We start from the raw sequence: 21,425 nt of genomic DNA, 5'->3' as shown, positions 1-21,425 counted from the left end.
CCCAGCTAAAAGGATGGATGGATAATAAAAGTAGCCGGGCATCATGATCTTTATCATGTATTGCATTGTAACCTCTAGTCATGGTTAAGTAACCTCACCACTTTAACTGCTTTAAGTTCTATCTGCGTAGTCTCAACTAATTTTCCTTTTTAGGAATTGCCCTTCTCACTGAATTAATGTAAATTCTCCTTTGTAGTGTGTTAGTTCTGTTGCCATTATGTAAGTGGCTTGTTTAAGTGATCGTTGGAATTCTAATAATAAAATTTAACTTTGTTTTTTACATGGAATTACGAGGATGGTCCTAAAGAGTGACATGCCTGGTGATAAGTTTCTCCTTTTCTGCTGCTGAGGTTTGTGTGTGGTGTGGGTCGGTTTTTAATTTCTGGTTGAATAGTCAGCGCTTGGCCGTGAATTAACTACTTTCCTCAGCGGTCGGGCTGATGCGTCGCATCAAACCGACGATTTGACAATCCCGTTAGCGATTTTTTTTGTTGTTGTTGTTGCTTTCCAGTCAGGCCCCCTCACGGAGCGGCCTCTGTGAGCTCCCGCCCTTCCCTCAGCCCCTTCCGGCCGCCTGCTGGCGTCATCAGCCTGCTGCGGCGGGCGGAAGTGGCGCGTTTGTCTCGCGCTGCTCGTCCCAGTCTCCGGTAGCGGCGGCGGTGAGTGGGCCCGGCCCCCGGGGCGGGGGGGGGGAGCGCGGCGCCATCTTCTTCCCCCTTCACCGCCGCTTCAGCGAGGCCGGGGTGGGGTGGGGGGACCCGGCCGGTCCGTGCGCCTCATCGGTGCCGTCTCGGCCGCGGCGCGGGGCTGAGCGGGAGCGGGGCCGAGGCGCCAGCTGGGGCGGAGGTGAGGCCGCAGGTGAAACCGTTTTCTGAGGAGAAAAAACGGGCGGCGGGGTGCGGTCAGCGAGGCTGGCCTTATCCCGAGCCCCCGGGGCCGCTGGTGCCGGGCAGGCTCCGGTCCTGGGGTGCGGTCGTGGCGGAGGCCGAGGTGGGTCCGGCCGGTGGGAGCGAGCGGCGGCGGGGCAGGAGGCCGTGACCGTCCCCACTGAGAACAGCGTGTTCTCCTCACCCTGCCGGTACCGGAGCTGTACGTGACAGGCCGGTGCGTGCAGCCCCCTCTGCGTTTTCTTCAGCGGTGAAACGCCGGGCCTTGTTTATAGACGGGGTTTTCCTTTTACTCCAACAGGTCCCCACGTTCGTAGCAAAGACCGTGTGCGCTTTTAGGTTTAAAACGGGCTTTCCCGGTTCAGCGCAAGTCAAGTGCCGCTTGACCATACTTGAAGATGGTATATTCAGTGTTTGCGTATAAAGAGTCGGTGTAAAATAGGCATAGCTGTGTTGGACTGTGTAGTTGGTGTAGGTTTCATTAACGTCGTGTTCTTTTTCAGAGTTGTGTTGTTTTTTAACTCAAATGGGTGATGAAAAGGATTCTTGGAAAGTGAAAACTTTAGATGAAATTCTTCAGGAAAAAAAACGAAGGAAGGAGCAAGAAGAGAAGGCAGAGATAAAACGTATGAAAAATGTAAGCTACCCTCTGGTCTACAAGCATTTCTAATGAAACCTGCGGAGCTTCGGTGCCTATACCCTCATTTTCTGATGAGAACAAGGCTTCTTGCCTTGTTTGTCAGCGGAATTCCTCTGTGCTCTTATGCACGTTTTGTGTGTGATCTCTAATTCCAAAGTTTGACAAAAATACGATCCTTTGCTGAGATCTTATTGGCCTCACGCTGTATACTGTGCTTTGTTTCATAGTTATTGGTTAGAAAAGGTAAATAAATTGATGTGGTTAACTGGAAGTTGCAACTCAAGTAACAGCCTTTCAAAGATGTTTTTAGAAGAATGGGTTTAAATAATTGTTCTTGAATAACTTTTATGTTACTATTTGGTTTTGTACAACTATGTACAAAATAACATTCTTTTGGGGAAAAACCCCAATAGTTAATGCAATCCTCTTTAATCATTGTTTAATTTTGTTTAGTTACATTGAATTTGCAGAAGTTCAGCTATAATTGCAATCAAACTGCATTTGGCTGCTTACAGCTATGAAATCTCTGCTTCATAAGTTAGTGTACTTTACTGGTGTGACTAGCTGAGGATGGCTTTTGAGCCAGGAATGGAAGAGTTGAGTACTGTTTAGATTTTTTCATTTTGTGACATAAAAATTAATTGCATTTTCTTTTTGCTCTTTCTTGTGTTTCTATCGCAGTCAGATGATAGGGATTCAAAGCGGGATTCTCTTGAAGAGGGGGAGTTGAGAGATCATCGTATGGAAATAACAATCAGAAATTCACCTTACAGGAGGGAAGACTCGATGGAAGACAGGTAAGAATAAGAGAATAACCTTGTTGCTTTAGGAAGCGTTACTGAAATTAACCTTTAGAAGTACTGAGAGGAGGGTTTAAAAATAACTGAAGGGGGAAAGTTTAACTTCTTTAGCATGCAGATATGCCATCTCCTGTCCATAGAACATGCCAGGGTATCTTTCTGAAGTACTGATTAAGGCTTAACAGTGTATTGTGTTCCAATTTTGGCCACTACCTAGTCATAAAATATTTTGCTCAAGATGCAGTTGAAGCAGGCCTGCTGAGTTCTCTTCAGTGCTTAAGTCATCCTCAGTTTGCTTGTGTATTAAAAGTGCGCATATAATAATAGCTTAACTTCTCATCTACGTGACTATGATTTCCTGTAATGTACCGTTAATGGCTTGGTTCGGGGTATTATGGAAATGAACTTTAATATAAAATAATAAAATAGGAAAAAATGCATTCTTTTCAAGATGGAGAAAAGCAGAAGTAACACACAGTCTGTTTGACAGTACATGTAACCTTCCTCAGTTTATTAATTTGTCTTGTGTTTTAGAGGAGAAGAAGATGATTCCTTGGCTATAAAACCACCACAACAAATGTCACGGAAAGAAAAAACCCATCATAGAAAAGATGAGAAGAGGAAAGAGAAACGTAGACATCGTAGTCATTCAGCAGAAGGTTGTTTATTAATACATTTGGATAACACTTCTGGTAGCTTCTCGAGGTGAAGCCAAACAGGCACTGTATGGAGAGTAAATAACAATAACTACAAATTAAAGAAAACATGTCAGGTGGATAAGACAAAGGAATTTTAAACTGGTATTATTTCTCTGATTATGTTTAATGTCCTTATGGGAATGATGGGGTATATATGTGTTGGAGAGGACAGTAATCACTTTGGGACAGGGACATAGAGTCTACTTTCACTCTTTGAAGTCTGTTAAGCTTCTTTCTGGCTTCACTGTGTGGGCTGAGCTATGATCTTTGTATCTGACTGTAAAGGAAAAAATATCCTTTCTAGAAACATCCATGTTGTGTTCCTGTTACTAACAGCCCTTTTCTGTTTTTAATGCAAGTATTTGTGCAAGATCTTACACTCTTCTAATTTTCCAACACCCTTTCAGATCAGGGATTTTTCTGTTAAGAATTTCTTAATAACAGAAAACATGAAAATAGGTTACCATAAGTTTCATCCTTTCTAGTTTTGCTTTTTAAAAATAGGAGCATGAAGTATTTTGAATAGTAACACTCCAAAATTAATTTTTGTTTGTTTAGGGAAACATGCCAGAGTGAAAGAGAAAGAACGGGAACATGAGCGTAGGAAGAGACATAGAGAAGAGCAGGATAAAGCCCGTCGTGAATGGGAAAGACAGAAACGGAGAGAAATGGCAAGGGAGCATTCCAGGAGGGAGAGGTACATCCATCCCTCCTTCCCCTGTGACAAACCAACAAAGAGTTGAACAGCTTATTTCTCTAAATCTGTCTCTGACTTTTCATTGTTTTGAAATGACAAAAAAAATTTAGAGCAAAACCTTGTCAGGTCTAATGCCAGTGCCATGTACTTGTGAACGTGTCGTCTAATGAGAATGTGTTGTTGACTTTAATTACCTTTTGTAAGTGGCTTCGTTACAACAGATGTTTCTAGGTGAATTCATTGCCAGTGTTTTACTGTAATGAAAAAAAAAAAGCGTGAACCAGATTTGCATAGTATTGGGATTTATTAACTGAACTTGCTTAATTTCTGCTTAAACCCTAATAAGGGTGGAGAAGCTCATGTGTTTTAGAGCTTATGGTCTTTGTCTTTGAAATGCTGTTTTTAAAGGATCGGCTGAAAAGCTATGTATGTTTTTCACTAATATACAGTCAGTGGTATTGTTGCTAATGAAATTGAATGGCCCTGTAGTTTGTTATAGCAAAACAGTTTTCCTTTACTTCATAAGCTGAATTTGTAGTGAACTGTAACGTAACAAAAAATAATTCTTTTCTAGAGATCGTCTGGAGCAACTTGAGCGAGAACGAGAGAGAAAAATTAGAGAGCAGCAAAAAGAACAAAGGGAGCAAAAAGAACGAGAAAGGCGAGCTGAAGAAAGACGTAAGGAACGGGAAGCCAGAAGAGAAGGTAACTATCTGTGTATAAATGTTGTTTGGCCTTACTGTCTGCTGACACAATGGTGGAATGGAGGTGTAGAAAGCATTTTTTTACTTAGGTCAGTGCCAGAATTTAAGAAAATTAAAGCTGGGGGGCCTTCTACGTGGGAGGGAATTAAAAAATCTATCAAGTTTTACATGGGGAAATAAACTAATGTTATATGCCTTAAACATCACGGCATATTCATTAGTCAGTAAGTCTTTCTTTGCCTCTTTCGGTTAGTCTGGTTTCCTGTAGAAAGAAGATTTACGTAATTGACATTGTCTCTGTGCGTGCATGTGTATCCATCATGATCCCAGTCGCTTCTGAGCTCTTTGGCTGAGTCTAATCCAATTAATAGAGATTGAAATCTTAAAATTAAGTGTTTTAAGGATTTTGGGAAATAGATTGCCAAGGGAGGGAGAGAGATCGTGTAAGTACTCCAACCATGAAAAAGGCTGTAGTGAGAGTTGAGTGGGGAAGATCTGATAACTGAGCAATTTAAATTAAATTCTACACATGAACCCTCACTTTCCCTCATAGCATATCAGATACTTGCAATCTAAATTCAGATCATTTTGGTTAAAGGATCTCTGTTTGTCCCAGCTTTGAGAGGTAAAAGTCAGAGCCCATTCTTGTGATCAGGTGACAAAGGTTGTTCAAGAGTAGCAGAAGCAGCCATATTTATTGCTAGTCTTTCTAGTTCAGCTCATATGGAACAGCTCCTTTTTGTGCTTGGTATTTATGCTGATATTGCTCTATCTAGCGTTTCATTTTAGTTATTTTTGTTGCTCTAAGTGTTCTGTCAGCTCCTTCTAAACCTTAGCTGGTTTTATTCCTTCATGTATCTTCCTGGTCTGTCCACTTCTCTCTCTGGCATTAATGCCTTAGTTTCAGGCTGTTTATTGTGTAGTACATAGGGCATCTTGCTTCTGTTTCCCAAGTATGGCAGCATCTTTCTCTAAGTAGTACAAACCCATATTTTATTGTGCATGAGGTAAATCATAGTCCTTTATTCTCCTACATATAGTTAGATTCCACTTCCACTCCTTCCCATTACCCTTTAGTTTGTAAGGAAAAATGAGAAGTATACAAAGCAGGTGGTTGTGGCAGACAGAGAAGTATTCTAATTAGGGCAGGGAGATGTAACAATTTCTTCCGGTTTTGTTTTCACAAGTTTCTGCACACCATAGAACAGTGAGGGAAGAATATGGAGACAAAGTAAAAATGAGACCCTGGAGTCGCAGCCCATTACGACAGCAAAGAGACAAGCTTGAGCAAGGAGAGAGCAGGAAACCAGGTAGCATTTGCCACTTTATAATATCTTTGCCTGGGGGCTAGGAGGAGCTGTTCTTGGGTAGCGTTTAATTTTTAGTAGTAAACTTATATCCCTGGTACTCTGTTGAAAGTATTGTCCGCTTCAGCCATGGTGGCATAACTCTGGAATACTCATGGACATATACATAGGTACTTTTCTAAAGCAATGCTGGTTTTGCACGTGATTGTGCAAGTGACAAATTGAATGAATCTTTCCTTTTTAGTAGTAGGAGAAGTAATTTAAAAAGTTTCAAAGTGAGTTACTTCATTCAATGATGAAAGAAGTAGCTGACTGCGGTTTTAAAATTTTGTAGTTTAATTCCCTTGCAGATTAAAAAGAGATTGTTTACACTAGCTCCAGTTGGATTTATTATTAGGAACTAAGCTACCTTAAAAAGTTACCTTACATGGATCAATATAGTTGAAGCATCACTGGTAATTGTTATCTGGTAGAAGAAAATGAAGGCTTAAGGCAGCATTTTGTTTTCTAAGCCAGAAAATGGTCCTTCCCATGCCTAGAAGGTCCTAACTGTGAGTAGAGAACTTGCACAATTGTCATAAAAGTGTCTTTGTTTAAAGAAGAAAAGCTCTGTGTCTGCCTCGTTAATGTGTGTAGTGGTAAAAATAAGTGTAACTATTTCAAGTAAGCTGATTGCAGAATATAATCAGCTGAAATGCCAGGTGGAGGCAGGCAGTACGTCCTGTGAAGGTGCTGTCTAATCTATCAACAGATATTCACGCATGCTATTTCATGGTGGTCCAGAGGGACTGCATTAGAATAGTAGGAACTGACAGTAAGCGCTGTATGCACACCCATTAGTGAGACTGTGTTGTGGTGATACTTGTTACCATGTTACTTTTACCTTTTTTTTAATTACACTTAGAGGGGCTTTAGGCATATATCATGTTTGAAAAAACAAAAGGTCAGTATTCCACAGTTTTGGCTGTTGATCCTGCACCACTGCAATTCAGAAAAGTTGTTTGTCTTTTGAGCAGAGTGTGAAATTTTTTTTTTAGCGCTCTGTATTTCCAATACAGAATGTTTAGCACCAATTTAATGACCAGAGAAAGTAAAGCAGTTATCTGGGTATTCAGAGTCTTATAAGTAGAAGTGATATTCAGTCAGCACCCTGTTTTTAATTTGGATGGTCTCCAACAGTAAAAGAAGAGAAACCGGAAGAGAGAGATCCTCTTTCAGACTTGCAAGACATCAGCGACAGTGAGAGAAAAACCAGCTCGGCAGAGTCTTCATCAGGTGACTAAATGCAATTTAGTAGATGTAATTAATTGTTGTCCTGGTTTCAACTGGGATAGAATTAATTGTCTTCCTAGTAGCTGGTACAGTGCTATGTTTTGAGTTCAGTATGAGAAGAATGTTGATAACACTGATGTTTTCAGTTGTTGCTCAGTAGTGTTTAGACTAAAGTCAAGGATTTTTCAGCTTCTCATGCCCAGCTAGCAAGAAAGCTGGAGGGGCACGAGAAGTTGGGATGGGACACAGACAGGGCAGCTGACCCAAAGTGGCCAACGGGGTATTCCATACCATGGGATGTCATGTCTAGTGTATAAACTGGGGGGAGTGGGGGCAGGATTAACTGGGCATCAGTCAGCGGGTGGTGAGCAATTGCACTGTGCATCATTTGTATATTCCAATCCTTTTATTATTACTGCTGTCATTTTATTAGTGTTATCATTATCGTTATTAGTTTCTTCTTTTCTGTTGTATTAAACCATTCTTATCTCAACCCATAAGTTTTACTTCTCTTCCCGATTTTTCTCCCCCATCCCACTGGGCGGGGCGGGGGGAGTGAGTGAGCGGCTGCATGGTGCTTAGTTGCTGGCTGGGGTTAAACCACGACAATTGTACAGTTGTCTGTTGAGGAAACACTGTTGTTAGAGCGTGTGCCTGCTTAGTTATGTGTTTGATTATTCCTGTACAGAATCTGGATCAGGCTCAGAAGAAGAGGAAGAAGAGTCTAGCAGTGAAGGTTCTGAGGAAGAGGGAGAGGAAGAGGAGGAGGAGGAGGAGACGGGAAGCAATTCTGAGGAAGTGTCTGAGCAGTCAGCTGGTGAGTAACGTAAAGCAGGTTCTAGAACGGTGTGTTATGATTTTTTTTGTTTCTCATTCTGTATTGTTTTGTTTGAACACTTTCCTTTTCTCTTAGTCTAGGATAGGCTGAGACCTCACAGGTCAAGATAACTAAAAAGAAAAAAAACAAGTACAAGTCATATTCATATCGTTTTATATAGAGGTAATACTAATTACTCGTCTAAGAAGCCAGATTAGGAAGACAAAAATGGCTTTCAGTTTTCTAAACGGTGTAAGGCTAACAGGTTAAGTAATTTTGTAACACAACAAATGTGTTCTGTAGAGAACAATTCTGCACTTATTTGGGGGGTGGTGAAATACACTTGTCTCTGTCGCTTTGACTTCTTTTCAGTTGCAAATTTCAGATTTTTTTTCATGCCAATACAAGTAAATGAACATAAAAAAGGGTTTAGTAAATCTACTTGCAGCCATTCTTGTAATTAAAAGCATGCTCTGATGGCTGGGTATTTTTCTTTAAAATCAATTACAGTTAATAAGCAAATATTCATAAGTTTCCTGATTTAATTTATTCACCTGCCCCCATCCCCAAATTCCCAGATAATTGATAAGAATTGTATTATTCCCTGTTGGAAGCTGAAAGGTTGCAGTTCTGTTGTGTTAGGGGAAGCATTTGCTTTCCAAGTGAAACAGGAGTATGAGGTCACTAATTAGATAGCAAAGAAGGCCTGGCAAGTTGGCAAAGCATGTCAGTAGTGATCTGCCTTACAAGGAACTACAGAAGTGTTTTTATTCAGTTGAACTTGATTCTGTTTTGCAGAAGAGGTGAGCGAAGAAGAGATGAGTGAAGAGGAAGAACGGGAAAATGGAAACCACATCCCAGTTGGTACAATGCAAATACTGAATATTTAAAGAAGTGTTTTGCTGAACTTTTGCAGCCAAAAAATCTATTTCTACAAATATTTAGAAATATTTTAAATGTATTTCTTGTTACAGTTCTGCTGTCATTCTAAAGCATCGTATATTTGGCCATTCTCATGTCAGAATCAGAAATTCCTTGAAATCTGTCGCAGGGTCTATGTTTAGAGAAAATCAGATCCTACTCTACTGAGCTAATGTTTCCTTCTTTTTCATTTGGGTCTCTTGTCCTGTCCTCTCATCAAAAAAGCTTTGCAATCAGAATGAGATAGACTAGGTCAGTTTTCTCTTTCATTCTGTTAGTGTAAAGATTTATTTTTATGACATGCTGTATTTAACATTGGAAATTGTACACACATGACTGGAAAGTTCTTGAAAGCATCATCTCTGCAAAGAGGAGAAATTAGGCTTCTCATTGATCTTTTCTGTTACAGTAACTTATATTGCATAAGATCTTGTGTGTGGTGATCAGTGTTTCACTACCCTTACTTGTCTAAAGCTGAACTTAATTGTTCCAGACGGCTCCCTCTTTCCACAACTGATTCTGACTTTTAAAGTTACAGAGTCAAGGTTTGACCGAGATTCAGCAGGAAGCGAAGTAGAAGAGGAGGAAGTAGGGGAGGGTACCCCTCATTCCAATGCAATGACAGAAGGAGACTATATTCCTGACTCACCAGCTTCCTCCCCCATTGAATTGAAACAAGAGCTTCCTAAGTATCTTCCTGCGCTTCAGGTAGAGGATCACTTAAAGGATGCTTGAGAATATCACGGGCGAATGGATTTCCCTAGCTGCTTTGTTAACATCATAAAAACATATTTGTGCACGAGATGTTTTATGGGCAGAATATGCCTTGCTGACTCAGTGTCACAAAGTACACATTTCTGTGTGAAATACTGCTGTCTTTTTTTGACAAGGAAGGAATGTGCCTGGAGAAAAAAATGAGATTACTCTTTTAGATATAGATAAGAATGTAATACTACATTTGATACTCCGATATCTTGGTATTGCTAGCTGAAAATAGATACTTGAGAGAAGAGTTTTGTTAACGTGAAAATAAACTGATGGGTGGTTATTCTTTTTGTAGCCAATAGCAAAGTGTAGAAACACGAAGAGAAAGCATATTCTTATTAATTGAACTATGTGAAAGGTATCAGTCTAAGGTGCTGAGTTGCCGCCTTTGCCGTTGTGGCAGAAATTTCAGTTTATTCTGTGTAAAAGTGAATGAGTGAAGAGTTTGTGAAATAATTTACTTAGCCTACTAAGACACAGGCTCTGTCCAGGATTCCTTTAGAGATCCAAGTAAAAATAAATCCCAAAGATCCCTTTCTTACATGGTGTAGCCATATTGTTAAATTATCTTGGTAAATTTTAACTATTCCTGTGAAGTTGCTGACGTTTACCGTATGTCATCTTAAAAAAAAAAAAAAAAAAAAGCAAAACCCTCCCCCAGATGCTGGAGGAGTAAATGTTGTCTGTCTTCCTGTTTTTTCAGGGATGTCGTAGCGTGGAGGAATTTCAGTGTTTGAACAGGATTGAAGAAGGAACGTATGGTGTAGTGTACAGAGCAAAAGACAAGAAGACTGGTTAGTATAAGCGGTCTGCAATTGTTATCTTCATGGTATTTAGGGCTGCAGTTGTATGCAAATTACAGTTCTGCATTTTTCATTGATGAACAAAAACTGTCTAAAATACTTCTTTATTAAGAATAATCTATGCTTTTTAATAGGATGTGGACTTTGACATAAAGGCTTCACTTCCAGCTCTTTGAGTTCACAAGTAATCTCTGTATTGGCCATGGCGACGTAGAACAACGAACACGGTTTCAGTTTCTGACTCAAAAGGCAGTTATTTCTGGCTTAAGATCTGCTGTAGATAGTTACTGGGTTGGAGGTTTTCAAAATTTGATAAAAGCGTTCCACCAGGCGTCACTGTAAGCACAGCTACCAGTTAGAGAATTCATAAAAGCAGCGGCTGGTGTGCAGTGAGTATATACTGCAGTATTTTGTTGTAGAAAGAAACGTCACTCTTCATTTTTAGATCTCCTTCTCAGAAGACCACTTCTTGTATATACAAGTGGATTTAATATTTTTAAAACTCAATCTCTTTGCTTATTTGGTTTGTAATGGCAAGCATCTTGAAGAAATTGTTGCATTTCCTATGAATGGTACAAAAGCCAATGATAAGTCATTTGTATGTCCCTCTTCCATAGTGATTCTTCAAGTGAAAGAAATACTTGCTTTGACAGTTTAACAAAGATAGTGATATTAGTGCGGCCCTTTTTTTTTTTTTTTTTTTTTTTTTTTTTTTTCTGGAAAAAGATAATGCACAGCAAGGTATGATCTGCTCTTTTGGCTCTGACCTCGGTTTCCCTGTAATGTTGCCATCACTAGCAATACAAGCTGCTCATTTTCAAGGGGAACTGTAGCACAGTAAATTAAATATTTGCAGTTTTAAATAGAGTTGGCAGAAGGCGAAGAGAGCCTGTGAAAAGAACTATGTTCCAAAGCAGACCTAGACAGAAATTAGGGTTATTCTCAGGTTCCAACGACAAGCTGTGATTTTGGTGACAGGTTTAAATTCTGGTTCCTCTGTTTATTTCAGAAAAATATGACCATTTGGTCTCCTTTGGGGAGTGGAAATATACAGCTGGCATTGTGGTTTCTCTGAGTTCACTTGTTTACTGGACAACTACCATGAGCTTGTTTTAATTTTCCTTCTCTGTCTTGAGGCCTGCTCTGAGGCTGACATAACCATTATTTCACAGTATCATGCAAAAACCAGATGTATTTAAATGATTCACTTCAGTAATGTTTTGAGTAGCACCTTGGTTTTCAGGTTGGGTCTTTAAACAGAGGTAAACTGCATAACTGCATTTGAGGCATTTCTGTCTGCTGTCTTATCTTCCTAACTGTGGTGAGAAGTTTAGAGTTAAATATACTTTTTCTTTAGTTTCTTCCCAGGAGAGCTGGAATACACTACACTAAAATCTGTGATGCAGCTTTTGGATTGTTGTTTTGGATTTTATTCTTTAAACTTGGCAATCTTGTGGTGGTGGTGGTGGGGGGGGTTTGTTTTTACTTTGCTAATGTGAGACTGACTGCTTCTTGGTTCAATATAATGTCTTGAGTAACAGTTTTCATTCAAATAAATTAAATTAGTGACAGAAGACTGTGGGACCTCTTGACATGTATTTTATTAGCTATGTGTTGGGAAATCTGCAGTTAATAATTCTGTTTTCTTTGCAGATGAAATTGTGGCTCTGAAGCGACTGAAAATGGAAAAGGAAAAGGAAGGCTTTCCCATTACTTCTCTGAGAGAAATAAATACTATTCTGAAAGCACAACATCTAAATATTGTCACTGTCAGAGTAAGGCCACAATCTTCTATTTCAAAAGCATTTTTGTTCTTGAAATACTGCCTCTTGGCTTTTAAAATGCCTTATAAAAGTGTTAGCATTTGTAGCAGAGCTGGTTTCTGTAAACAGTTGTATATTACCTGTAAAACTATATAGACATTACTTGTCCCTACATAATCTGATGTTTTGCAAAAATGATCTGGGTTTGGGTTTTTTTCCATAGAAAAATAACATTTTCTATGGATTTTACCACTGTCAGGCTCCATTTATTCTCTTGCCAGTAAATTTCTAAAATTCATTTTTGCATGCTTTTTAAATACTGCATGCTTGTTTTGATCATTTGTTTCTGTGTTTTAGGAAATTGTTGTAGGTAGCAATATGGATAAAATCTATATTGTAATGAACTACGTAGAACACGATCTCAAGAGTCTGATGGAAACAATGAAGCAACCATTTCTACCAGGTACTGTTTGCCATAGTCTTCTATAATTCTCAAAACTGGAAAACTGGCCAACACAAACCTCAGTGTCTTTGGGCTGTACTGACATCAGAGAACTAGCTTTGTATGGTGATGTGTATTGCCTTGGAATGTCCTATGACTGTTCTTTGGAACAGAGACTTCATTGCTTTTTCTCTGTTCGGTCTGATTTTATTGACACAAGCCAAGAGAGGATCGTAGGCTGGGAGTGCTGATATTCGTAGTGATACTTGGCTGATGAATCCAGTTTGCATGCTTAGGGTGAAGTGGAGGTTCAGGTGTGAAATTGAGGGAGTTTCCCCTGTGCTAAACTGAAAAAGAAACACTGGGTTTTAATTTTGGCTGCTTTCTATGTTTTTGAGAGGCATTAATTTCTGAGTATTATTTGGATGCGTTCCAGCTATCCAAATTAATTTTTGTTTTATTGGCAGCTCTCTAGGTTTAACTGCTCTTGTTCCATGACGTATTTTTATGGTGCAGTCTATACTGTGCTTTTAACTTGACATCTCTTTCTTCCCCCTGCCCCTTCCCTGTTCTACAAACAAACAAACAAAAAATTATAAAGATTTATTCTCTTAAATGCATTTGGCTTCTTTTTATCATTTCAGGTGAAGTGAAAACCTTGATGATTCAGTTACTGCGAGGAGTCAAGCATCTTCACGACAATTGGATACTTCACCGAGACTTGAAAACTTCCAACTTGTTGCTCAGTCATTCAGGCATTTTAAAAGTAAGAATTACATTAAATATACCACACTTATGAAAAAGCTTGTATTGCAGAATTACACTGTATTATAGCTATGTCAAGGGCTGGATAGAATGCTGTGCATTAATCTTTAAGAGGTATGAGATGTGGCTGGTAAAACATACAGTTCCGAAAGAGTGAACATTACTATTAAAGAGGCTGCCTTGCCACAGCTGTAAGATTTGTGTTAGGACGTGACAAATAAGCATGGTCTAGTGAGTACTGAATTCTTTATAGCGTGATTAGAAGCCTGAACCCTGTTCTCTTCCTGGTGATGCAGTGTACCATATGCATGGCAGTGTCATTTACTTTTTCTATATCAGCAATGTAGTGTTTGAACTAGGATTGCTCTTTCAACTTGAGAGATTGTAAGGCTTAATAAAGAATATAAATCTCTGTAGTAGTGCTGAACTATAGAGTTACTGGTGGAGATGGAGATTCTCTTTACAAAGAAAACATCTTTTAAAAAACTTGCATACTTTAAAAATCTATCTAACCTTTCACTGACTTCTTACAAAAAATCTAAGAGAAAAGCAGTAATAATAAGATCAGGACATAACATTTAAATTTTTAGCCTTTCCCTTTCTCAGGCAAACTGGACTTTGAATTTTTTTTCTTGCTTGCGAAGTTGAAGTTACCATCTATTGTTGTGTTTTGTTTTGTTTTCCCCTGCCATATAAGCTTTCTGTCAATAACGGGAACTCCTACTTGGCTTCAGGAAGGGAGAAATGTTTTCCCTTGAGTGGAAAAAAGACAAAGGAGGTGCATGAGAAACAGTGTATTCTGTGTGGCTATTTGTGAAGGCTGGAAGGCTTGCAATAGCCAACATGGCCAACGTGTACTGGCACTGATAGTAAATGGTATGGTCAATGTTGGAAATATTGCTGATTACCAGTTTTCATTTAGGTTGGAGATTTTGGACTAGCCCGAGAATACGGATCTCCGCTGAAGCCTTACACGCCAGTGGTTGTGACGCTTTGGTACAGGGCTCCAGAGCTGCTGCTTGGAGCTAAGGTACGTTTCTCCTTGTCCCTCTGGCTGCTAGAGGAATGACTCTTCAGACTAACTTTATTTTATAATTTATAAACAAAGTATGAGTATGCTTGATTCTTTATATTGATTTAGAGGTAGAAATTCTAAATCTTTAGTATTATTTTTCCTAATAACACAGCTAAAAAGTTTCCATCTTCCACAGACAGAAGGTGGGTGATAGATTGAGTTTTTCTCCTTTAGAATGCTGATGTGGTAGTGCTGCTGGACTTCTCATGGATTGGTGCAAACTGTCACTGTCATCTTAAGCGGCTGGATTTTTATTTTTTCTTAACCTTAGTTTAAAATTTGTGACACCTAGGAGCAGAACAAGGTATTGGCAACATTCTGGCAATGTTCCCTACTGATTACCTGTCTCATAACTGAAATCTGGATGAAATCAGTAGGGTTCTGTAGGGCTTCCGTGACAAGGACCATGCTGGAAAAAAAATATTCTACTGCTACCAAAATAAATGAGTGCAAAGGTAAAAGAAGCCATATGCTACCTTTCAAAGACGTTTTTGTATGGCTGCGTTTAAGAGAAGAGGTGTACTGTGGAGACCAGGTTTTGTGCCTGTAACCTGAGCTTGCTGTTGTGGCAAACTAAGGGCTAAGGATCTCTGTGAAAGAGAGTGCAAGTTAGAATGCTTTGCTAATTGTGATGCTCTGGGAGTGAAAAAGAAAAGCAGCATTGTGGAGACTTGCACGTTTCATCCTGAAGTATTTGTGTATATGAGTATTACTCATAATTCACAGTAATACTAACTTTTAAATACAGTTGAGACCTGTGCCTTGGGTATTGGAATGACTGTATGTGTTCTGTTCAGAGTGGTAGAATCCTGAAGAAAATAAAACAAACTAAACCAAACCCCAAATAAAACCCCAAACCAAAACAACACTACCACCACCCCACTCCCCCCAAACAACTCGGTTAAAGTATCTTACTGATTTTATAAGATATAATATATTCCTTCTTTTCAGGAATATTCAACGGCGATAGACATGTGGTCGGTAGGGTGTATATTTGGAGAGCTGTTAACGCAGAAACCGCTGTTTCCAGGGAAGTCAGAAATTGACCAGATTAACAAAGTTTTTAAGGTAATTTTTTTAACGCCTTTGCATTCTGACTAGTTTTAGAGACAGGTAAATTAGAGTAGTAAGAAACTAAAAGCGCTTATTGCTCTTTGACGGAGACTCAGCCTTAATAAGAGGCTTATTAATCTGATTCTTGTTTTATAGTAGGCTAAGACTGTGATTTGTGTTTTGTCTGTTTTCTCTGGATACTTATCAACTCCTGTACCTATGTAATGAATAAGTAGAATGGTTGCACTCTAGAATGAGTTTATTAAGGAGATAATTTAATTTACAGGATCTGGGTACTCCAAGCGAAAAAATCTGGCCTGGTTACAATGAGCTGCCAGCAGTAAAGAAGATGACATTCACAGAATATCCCTATAACAATCTACGCAAGAGATTTGGAGCGCTCCTCTCTGATCAGGGGTTTGATCTGATGAACAAGTAAGTGCTAGCTTCTAGGGTATCCTTGGGAAAATGTGTTCCTGTGCTCTGATAGTGGTGGAAAATGACTTGTAGTGAAGCATGGTATTTCACTGCATTTAACCTTGTAAAAGCATGCTGATGCATTTGCAGTTTGTGACATTCCTTGCAATGCTACTCCTCACTCTCTCACAACAGCTTTATTCAGTGTACCATGTTCTTAACACCTGCTGTTAAACCTCAGTCCGAGATTATTCTTGCACACCTATATCCTAGAAGAACAGAAAAATGTTTTAGTAGTAGTTTCAGCTCATTCTGTCATGTTATGTGGTGAGTCAGCTATCATGCAGTTTGCTGATGGATCTTGTTAAAACAGTTAAATTGTAGTTGAAAAAAGGAAAAAAAGCAGTACATTCTAGAGATCATATAAAGAATTAGGAAAACAGCAATCCTGTTTTTTTCCTAGATTTTCAAAGTTCATGAGTTCTGTCACATCTGATGTTCTGGCAGTCCTTTTAACTAACTACTGGTGCATTTTGATTGCGTTCCAATTCATTCTTCTTTAAAAGGCTGGAAAATGCTTGAGAAATTTTTTTTGTCCCCCCCCCCCCCCCCCTTCATACTGCCTTTAAATTTCATGATGTGAAGTAGTGGAAATCAATGAGTTTCAGATCTTACTTAGACCTTATCTCTATTAAAAAAATTTAAATTTAAAAAAAAACCCCTACTTTTTTTTTTAAGGGGGGGGATTTTTCAGTCTTTCCAATTTTTAAGAATTATGCTGCTCCAGGTTTTTGAATGAGTTGTGAATAATTTATTGGAAGTTAGATAACCTTTTAGAAGGTCCAAGCACGACTTGTCTTACTAAAGATAGGTATCACATAACTGTCATCTGTACTTCTTAATTGGTTATGACAGGGCTGTGTCTTCATTATTCTGGGTAAGAATGACAATTCTGTAGTATTCATGTGGGTCTGGAACTTGCAGAAACACACAAGTAAGTGTACATAAGTCAGCAGAACTCATTACATGTACAAATCTTGGATATATAAGCTTTTACACAGTCAGGGCCAAACACTGTTTGGTAGGATGAATAGTACAGTACAGAAACATGTTTCTGTGTTGTGAAAGGTTTAAAATAACCACAGGTTGTACAGTTAAGTTACACTATATTACAATATTTTGTGCTGTATCAATATTATCTCAGTTGTCTTCTCTAAAAAGCAAAGCAGCATTGTAAAATATTTTAACTGAACCATCCCGGGTCCCTTGGGAGCTATATCTGACTACTCACAGGTTCTGAGGTGTCTTAACAATTTATACCTCTGTAAACAGATTCCTACAAAAGCTACTTTTGATACGTAGTTCTAGCTGCTGTTCCATTAATTATAGGTTCATGTAAGAAGCAGGCCTTTAAAATTAGCTAGCTATGTTAGATTGCCCATATGTTAGCAATTATATCCATTAATAGAATTCTTTGTTAAAAATCAGAAAATTCTAAATTGTGTTTCTGAAGAATTTATAATTTGGGGGCTAAAATTTTTCTCCTTTCTGCCTCTCTGTGTCTCTTCTTCCCTATTTCATTGTCTTCCTAAATTCTTCTCAGCTTTTTGACATACTACCCAGCCAGAAGAATTACTGCTGAAGATGGTTTGAAGCACGAGTATTTCCGAGAGACTCCCCTTCCTATAGACCCTTCCATGTTTCCCACCTGGCCGGCAAAAAGCGAGCAACAAAGGGTAAAACGTGGTACCAGCCCACGCCCACCTGAGGGAGGCCTTGGCTATAGTCAGTTGGTAAGCATAGCAGATGGATGCAACTGCCACAGACTTCTGATGTCCTCGGACATGTTCACATCCTAATTTTGGAAAAGTTCATGTGGGCTGCATTTTGTTAGCCTTCTGGGGCTTTGGACCTGTACTTGCATGCAAACCACTTCTACAGCAGTCCAGCTTTCCCTCTGTTCCTTTTCAAAGGGCAGGTCCAATTACTGTTGTATTCACAGAATTATAATTTCAGTGTATAATCTGAGAAGGAAATGATGCCTGGTTTTATCACAGCGCACGACAATGTTTCTTCTGAAAGTGTGTGTTGTTTTACACTTTCAACTAAGCTTTTAAAGCTGCAATTTATTTTTGGAAAAAAAAAAAAAATCCAAAGCCTGGTAAGTTATGCATATCTTGTGGATAGAAACAGTCTCATTTTTCCAATAGTTGGAGAAGAATTCAAAAAAGGCAAGGTTGGTGTTCTTTCTATCTGTGGGGATTGTGCTCCCCATTTTGAAAAAAAGCTGGCTGAAAAAGATGCCCTTCTAAGTATGTTACAGTCTCAGGTACCTTAATTATATCAACTATTTATTACTATTTCCGTGTCTCAGCATAGATGAAATGGCAGTTATTGTACCCAATTTAACAGATGCAGTAGCCTTAAAAGTTTATTTAGCCTCGATTTTTCAGGATATAAAAATTGACATGGAGGGTACGCAGAGTGCGTTTCATCGGACATTGAGTAAGCATAGTTTATGCTTATTTGTACAGTGTGTTCACAAGTTTTTTTCATCTTTTGCATGTGCAGTCAAAAGTAGATATACAAACCAGGAATACACTTGAGATGCCTTTAGAAGATAACTTTTGAAATAGCAATGTTTAAAGATTGTGAATAACACTCTGCACCAGCCTTACCTATGATGTTACTAAATCAAACATTTGTTTCTCATCTTCTAGAGATACTTTGATTATTTTGTTGTTGTTTAGATTTTTGTGTTGGAGACAAATGCATCTGCACAGACACTTACTGATAAATGAATTGTAATTGGTTTTCACAGGGTGATGATGATCTGAAAGATACAGGTTTTCATCTGACCACCACAAATCAAGGAGCATCTGCTGCAGGACCTGGTTTCAGCCTCAAGTTTTAAACTCAACATGAAGGAGGAGGGAAAAAAAAAGAACAACTGTTCATGTGAGTGGATTTCTGAGTGCCCCAGTTCTGTTCTTCACGTCAGGGAAACTAGATGTTTTTCACAGGAAAAAAAAAAGTCAAATGTCATCACAGATTCAAAGGCTCTTGCTGAGTGTGGAGTATAACTGCTGCATTCCATTAGAGGACTGGAATTAACCTGAAAAGCCAAGGATCATTACAAAAATTGACAAAGGAAAACTTGAAGTACAATCCTTGAACAGTTTCTGGTTTATTTTTAGGTTTTTTTGTTGGGTTTGTTTTGTTTTGTTGTTTTTCCTTGTAAATTTGTAGAATTAAAATACATTTTTAATTGTTTAATAGTGTGAAGGATTTCATTTCTTCACATGCAGCAAACTTGGATGTTGGTGGCATTAAGTCTTCTAGAGTGAAAACTTATTATTCCCCTCCCGCTGCTCCCCAGATCTGTGCTGACACTATTACAGCGTATTGTCAGCCTGGGCAAACAACTTTTTTTAATTTAAGGAAATTGTATGTGTCCGAATATAGTTGGGGCAAAAAACCATAACGGTTCTGAGGTTTCTTTCCTGTTGTGTGCCTTGGAGAGAGCTAGGCTGGGTTGGGCTCAATACTCACTGACACTATTTTTGGGTGCACTGCTGAGCTGAACACTGTTTGATGCGTTGTATATGTGTATTTACAATGGCACTGGTGCAAAAGTAGTACTCTATTGTTTTATAAAACAAAAAAGATTTAATATGGAGGCTTGAAGCTTTATTTTCTAGAGAAAGTTCTTTTAAATATGCCCTTCTTCCATAAAAAGAAGAGCTTAGCTTTACTGATTGTATAATGCCATATTCCAGTCCTTGCTCATAAGATGAAAGACCGGAGGAATCATGTTGGAATATCACATCCTTTTGAGTCTCTGATTTATAATGCTATCATTCTTTTCTGGGAACAGGAGTATTCATGCAATCAGAACTCGGCACCAGTCCAGTAAAAGGATTAACTTAAGTAAGTTATAAACATTCTACCAATTTCAGTACATTTTAAGAGTTCTGGAATTTGGATGTACTAAAACTTGCGTTAAATTTTGAAACCAGTAGGGTTTGTTGTTGTTTTTCCTGTGGAGGAGTACAGAACTATTTTCTCTTCAGGCCTGATTCATTGCCTAGTACTGAAGGAGAAACAGTTCTACTACTAGTCTGTTAACTGAAATATGCCTGATTTTAGCAAGATTCCTCACAGGTGGAGATCAATAACCCATTGAAAAGCAGGGGGTTTTGCAACATCCCAGTGAGTACAGCAAAGGAGAGCCATTTTGCCATGGCCTGCGCTAGGCTCTAAAGGATTAGAATATGACTGCATATTTTGTATTTCTTTCAAGCTGTGCTATGCATCTTGCATTCTGTGAAATTATTTCCTTCCTAGCTTCCTTGGCATTGTTGCAGCCAGTGTGGACGTTGCTGGAAGATGTATGTTCCTGACAAAAAGGATTATTCATTTAAGTTGGGATAGTTACAGTAAAACAAAGAAAACCTAATGCTGGATTGCAATGGAAATTTAATATGGTTATGAGAGATACATGTAACCTTAATTTCTTTTTTGTAAAAGGGCTCTCCCTGAGTAGTGCAACATTGTTTGGTTACTGCATCTCAGCTTTTATTTTGTCTCAACTGTCTATATTTGCATAGAGTGCTTGCCTTTTATGATCCTGAGCTTAATTGTTCATGCAAAGACACATTTTTAAGTTTTATACTATGCTGTGCTCTTAGCTAACTGTGATGGTAAAACTGTCCTAGAACAAGAGGAGAATTTTACTGATAGAGCCTTTCTGCTCTAATACAGAGGTCTTCCTAGGCTGCTGACCTATACTGCAGTGTGTGAGTTGCAGTTTTGTTGGTACTTTTAAGTAGGAAGAAACTTGTTTCGAGAGGTTTAAGAGGACAACTAAAAAAGGATGAACCTAAGACAAAGACCAATGTAGGCTGCTTTAATACAAGTAAGGGTCTTGCTGAATGTAATGAATGCCAGGGATTCCTAACTGTGCAAATGAATGCTCCACCACTGTAGATGTTTGAGTGCAATAGGCTTTGCCTACCACTACTAATGCTATTTTCCTGTTGGATGTGGCTCATTTACCTGATCACTTGGGTGACTGGGGGAGGACAGTGATGGAAATTACCTCATCTCTCTTGAAGGAGTTGAGAGGCTTCTTGATCAGACACCTGCAGGACAACTTACGAGGAGCTGCTGATGGAGGTAAATAGTCTATTGGGATAAGATTATACAAGTAATAAATACAAACCACAGGAAAACAGCTGGGGGGGAGAAGACATTCTGTGGATACTTGACCTGAAGATGTCAAAATGTGGAATGGAGGCATTAGAAAGGGTTTGTTGTGACCCTCCATCCTCCTAGCAAGTAAAAGTAATATTAGGTGTTATACTTTTATTTATACATGCTTCTATTGCTATGCACCAGGATCTAAAAAAATGACAGCAAAACACTTACGGAGTACAACTGGTCATTTTCCTTCCACAATACCTCTGCCTCCACTGCAACATACCTGAGCCATCAATCCGTTCGTTCATTTGTTTGATGAAGAGTTACGTTCTTGTTTTTCAGCAGTCCACAGTGATCCACAGAGTTTAACTGCAAAATCTGACACTTTTTTTTTAAA

At 38.9% G+C, this 21,425-nt stretch overlaps 1 protein-coding gene across 5 annotated transcripts; it reads left to right on the top strand.

The window, feature by feature from the left end:
• Positions 1 to 592: 592 nt before the first annotated feature.
• On the top strand, positions 593 to 21,364 carry LOC104837962 (cyclin-dependent kinase 11B). 5 transcript variants are annotated; one of them, XM_010577452.1, is made up of 21 exons: positions 593 to 659; positions 1,391 to 1,524; positions 2,209 to 2,324; positions 2,862 to 2,986; positions 3,584 to 3,722; positions 4,297 to 4,427; positions 5,614 to 5,736; positions 6,913 to 7,008; positions 7,694 to 7,822; positions 8,621 to 8,686; positions 9,276 to 9,451; positions 10,212 to 10,302; positions 11,965 to 12,086; positions 12,432 to 12,537; positions 13,161 to 13,282; positions 14,204 to 14,311; positions 15,308 to 15,424; positions 15,696 to 15,844; positions 17,430 to 17,619; positions 18,648 to 18,784; positions 20,174 to 21,355. In XM_010577452.1, the coding sequence occupies exons 2-20, from the start codon at positions 1,414 to 1,416 to the stop codon at positions 18,738 to 18,740; spliced, it is 2,310 nt and encodes a 769-aa protein (XP_010575754.1). In that variant the 5' UTR covers positions 593 to 659; positions 1,391 to 1,413; the 3' UTR covers positions 18,741 to 18,784; positions 20,174 to 21,355. The 5 variants fall into 5 exon arrangements, with proteins under 5 accessions (XP_010575754.1, XP_010575755.1, XP_010575751.1 ...); XM_010577453.1 differs by having other exon boundaries at positions 9,282 to 9,451; positions 18,648 to 21,362; XM_010577449.1 differs by having other exon boundaries at positions 18,648 to 21,362.
• The last annotated feature ends 61 nt before the right edge of the window (positions 21,365 to 21,425 follow it).

Source organism: Haliaeetus leucocephalus, unplaced genomic scaffold (genome assembly GCF_000737465.1).
Source record: "Haliaeetus leucocephalus isolate CR32 unplaced genomic scaffold, Haliaeetus_leucocephalus-4.0 Scaffold556, whole genome shotgun sequence".
Lineage (NCBI taxonomy): Eukaryota > Metazoa > Chordata > Aves > Accipitriformes > Accipitridae > Haliaeetus > Haliaeetus leucocephalus.
Note: the sequence above shows the minus strand (reverse complement) of the source record. Positions and strands in the feature narration are given on the sequence as shown.

Excerpts from the sequence above, each read along its gene's own strand:
- LOC104837962 (XM_010577449.1), top strand. The coding sequence starts at position 1,414 with ATGGGTGATGAAAAGGATTCTTGGAAAGTGAAAACTTTAGATGAAATT. Across the intron at positions 12,087-12,431 it reads TAAATATTGTCACTGTCAGA|GAAATTGTTGTAGGTAGCAA; the intron begins GTAAGGCCACAA and ends TCTGTGTTTTAG. Across the intron at positions 14,312-15,307 it reads AGCTGCTGCTTGGAGCTAAG|GAATATTCAACGGCGATAGA; the intron begins GTACGTTTCTCC and ends CCTTCTTTTCAG.